The sequence below is a fragment of the Geospiza fortis genome, unplaced genomic scaffold (assembly GCF_000277835.1).
Source record: "Geospiza fortis unplaced genomic scaffold, GeoFor_1.0 scaffold55, whole genome shotgun sequence".
Classification (NCBI taxonomy): Eukaryota; Metazoa; Chordata; class Aves; order Passeriformes; family Thraupidae; genus Geospiza; species Geospiza fortis.
The window spans coordinates 6,376,132-6,379,573 of record NW_005054308.1 but is presented as its reverse complement, the minus strand read 5'-3'; the positions used below and the strand labels follow the sequence as shown (position 1 = coordinate 6,379,573).

Genomic DNA, 3,442 nt, shown 5'->3' with positions numbered 1-3,442 from the left:
AGCCCCCCAAGGACCCCAGATCCTGCAGCTCCCCCAAACCCCAAGGCTCCACCAGGCCCCCCAAGGTCCCCCAGATCCTGCAGCTCCCCCAAACTCCAAGGCTCCCCCAGTCTCCCAGGGCTCCCCCAGTCCCGAACTCCCCCAAACCCCAGGCCACCCTGCCTGCACACTTCCCCAAAGCACCCAGGGCCTTTGGGAAATAAAACCGAAGAAAATGGTAAATACACTGCAGAAAAACCCTAATGAGAACCTCCAGAGTTCCTTCTTGGGTGAAAGATCCCAAGAGGATCTTTGGAGGATCCCAAGAGGTTATTTTAGCTTCACAGTGGCAGGGGGCACAGGGTGGTTCTGAATAGAAGGAAATACAGGTTGCAGGCAACAAATGCACAATAGTTTTACTTTTCTTTTTAAAGGAAAGTAAAAAGCACGTGCAAGAGAAGGAAATTAGGACCCACCTGGTGCCAAAGGTTGAAGGCAATGGTTGATTACAGGCAAACAGTGTTTTGTTGACCCAGTGTTGATCGCAAGTAGTGAAGATACCGCTGGGGCCCCAGTGGAGTGGAGGGATGGAAAAACAGCACTAATGGCCCTTAAATTTCTGTTTTGCTCTAATTTTTATTATGTGGGGGACCAGAAGCCCTGTAGATGCAAGAAGAATAGGATGGGGAAGCACTGAAAACCTCACAGATTTAAGTCAGGACAGCGAGTAGCTGGAGGCAGGAGGTTTGCTTCTCCTTGGGTCCCCTGGACAGGCTGAGTAAGTCCAGCAGAGGCCATGGAGATGGCCATGTGTGCTGACTCTGAGGTAGCCACACAATCTCCAAAGGACCCTCAGGATTATGCTGTGGGGGACAGCACAAGGACACTGTAGGGAGGAGTACCAAGAGTTCTCCATTTTGCTGAGGATCCCTTAGTGGTGTGTGTATGGGCCTTTTGACATTGGAGGCTTTGAACCTCCTCTAGGAAAAAGGCAGGTGTGGAGTGCTCAAGGTGCATTTCCAGCTGGGCTCTCCCTGACCCCTGGACTGCCTCTTTTGTCTCCAGAAACACGAATTCTTCGTGGACATGACCTGTGAGGGCTGTTCCAATGCAGTCACCCGTGTCCTGCACAGGCTGGGAGGTGAGTCAGTGCTGGCTGTGGGACAGCCAGCTCCAGGGCAGTGCCCTGGGCTCCTCCATCCTCAAGGATAATGCTGCAGGTAAAAGTTGAAAGTTGGAAACTTGTCCTTGCTCTGCTCTGAGGCTGCTCCTTAGCTGGTGACAAGTCACTGGTTGTTTGCAGGTCTGTGACCCTTGGAGAAGTGTCGAGGGAGGGAGGAGCTGCCATGGCTGCAAGTGGCTCTGAGTCACCAGGGCCTCACCCTGAGCCCTGGCGAAGGACACTGGCAGACCCCTGCTCAGGCTGCCAGAGGGAAGGGAGGTGAATGTCCTGCCTGGCCCTGTTTCCAAGAAGGCCTGAGGTGTCTGTGGTGCTTCCCCAGATGTGTCATCAGCAGTCACAGGGAAGAGTTGCTGAGCAGAGCCTTTGGTGCTTGTCTGTGTAGCCTATTTTTAATACCACCTGGAAAATTATAAAAATTATAACCCATGTCTTCTGTTTGCTGGCATTTCCAAGAGAGAAGGATCTGGCCTGCACTCGTCAGTTGTGTGGACGTGCTCCCCTCTGAGGGAGAACAGCTTCCAGCCACCAAGGCAAAGGCCTTGCAACTTCTTCCAGACCCCATTACCAGGCTGTGACAATTCCATTTTCTCTGTGTGTGGTTGTCAGCACCTCCATCACTCTTTAACAGGCTGGCCAGTATCAGCCTCAGTGATGATGAGGCATAGCTCTCAAAGTTGATACATACCTACAGGTTTTGTGAAAATACATAACTGGATAGAGACTGCATGTCCAGTTCCTCTCACTGGGATGAGTGTGGCTCACCTTTATTAGGCACTGGGAAATCCACATGGTAAAATGTCTTTGCTCTCCTTTTACTTCGAGCTGTTAGGTGGTACTGCCAGTTTAGGCATCTTGTCCTGAGCTTTTCCTAACCCTATTCACACTAAACCAGAGCACAGACTGAGCTGGATGGAAATTTTAGTGGTTGGTTTGAGCTCAGCTTACCCAGGTTCCTACATGAGTGACTGTGTTGATCCAAGGTGGGGTGAGCAGATTAAAGCAGTTGAGAGACTGTGGTACTTGATGTGGAGCTAGAGCAGATTTGACTTCCTTCATACCACAGCTGGCAGGACAGCAGGTTGGTTTTGCTGGCTGGTGGTGGTATCAGAGTGTGCTGGCAGGAGATAAATGTCCATTTGACTGATGCCCTGGAGAGCACAGATGTGTGAAGGTGAGCTTCCCCTGTGCTTGCACCATTTGGCTGCTTCTAACTCTGCAAAATGCTTTTCCTCGTAGGTGTCAACTTTGATATTGACCTGCCCAACAAGAAGGTGTGCATTGACTCAGAGCACAACGTTGACACGCTCTTGGAAACCCTCAAGAAGACTGGAAAGAATGCTTCCTACCTTGGGGAGAAGTCTGCACAGTAGCTTTGCCTGGTGTGAGGAGCTAGGTATATACCAGCTGTACCCAGTGTGGAAGAGAGACATCTGAGCTTTTTCCAGATCTCCCAGTAAAACAGGGATCTTCCTGGAAAGCACAAATTTAAAAAGATCTGCAGGTTCAGCTTCAGCAAACCCCTCATGTAAGCAGCTGGAGCACACACAGGGACCCCTTAGCTATTCTGCACAGCCTGTGGGATCCCAGCCTTGGCTGGAGAGGTAGAACACAGCCTCTGTGCCATTCCCAGATGAACCCAGAGTTTGCCAGAGCATATTGTGCATGAAAACAAATCCCAAACACATTTAACAGCTGGCCAGAGAGAGTGGTGGGAGGGTGATGAGACACAAAAAGCCCTTTGGGTGTGAGATGCTGTGGCTTAGCACAAGGACCTCCAACAGCTGATTCTCCTGATAAGGCTTTTAATCCTCCACTACACTTAAGGATGGAAAACCAGCAGCTCCCTGGTACTCTTCTGGATGTAAAATGTTGGTTTTCAGAATAGCTCCCAGTACACACATTCCCTGGCCAACTGTCTACTCCAATGACAACCTGATGGCTGCAGCCTGTCAATTTTCCCAGAATTTCAGCATTATGAAGACATGTACAAAACTCTGCTGACTGTAAAATATATTGGCAGACAAGGTTCAATTTCAGTGAAAAGAATAAAATGGGAGAGGGCTGCCCACTCACTGCATGTATCGTTCTTTAGTGTGCAAAATTATTACATGGCATCTCCTAAGAATTTGTTTCTGTCAGTGCAGCTTTCTGATCCAGTGACTTTTTTTTTAATGGTCTAGTTGGATCATCACAAATGCCCAGCACAGATGCACTGAAACCAGTTCATGCTGATTTAATTCCCAGTCAGTAAATTAAATCAGGGATTTATACCAGCAGGAA

At 49.4% G+C, this 3,442-nt stretch overlaps 1 protein-coding gene across 1 annotated transcript in view; it reads left to right on the top strand.

Moving 5' to 3' along the window:
• The first annotated feature begins 775 nt into the window (after positions 1-775).
• Positions 776-3,442, top strand: part of ATOX1 (antioxidant 1 copper chaperone) — a 3,667-nt gene continuing 1,000 nt past the window's right edge. Inside the window, exons 1-3 of the mRNA XM_014312254.2 lie at positions 776-805; positions 1,045-1,120; positions 2,399-2,555. Of these exons, the coding sequence (XP_014167729.2) occupies positions 776-805; positions 1,045-1,120; positions 2,399-2,532 (240 nt within the window). The 3' untranslated portion in view covers positions 2,533-2,555. The remainder of the gene's footprint in view (positions 806-1,044; positions 1,121-2,398; positions 2,556-3,442) is intronic.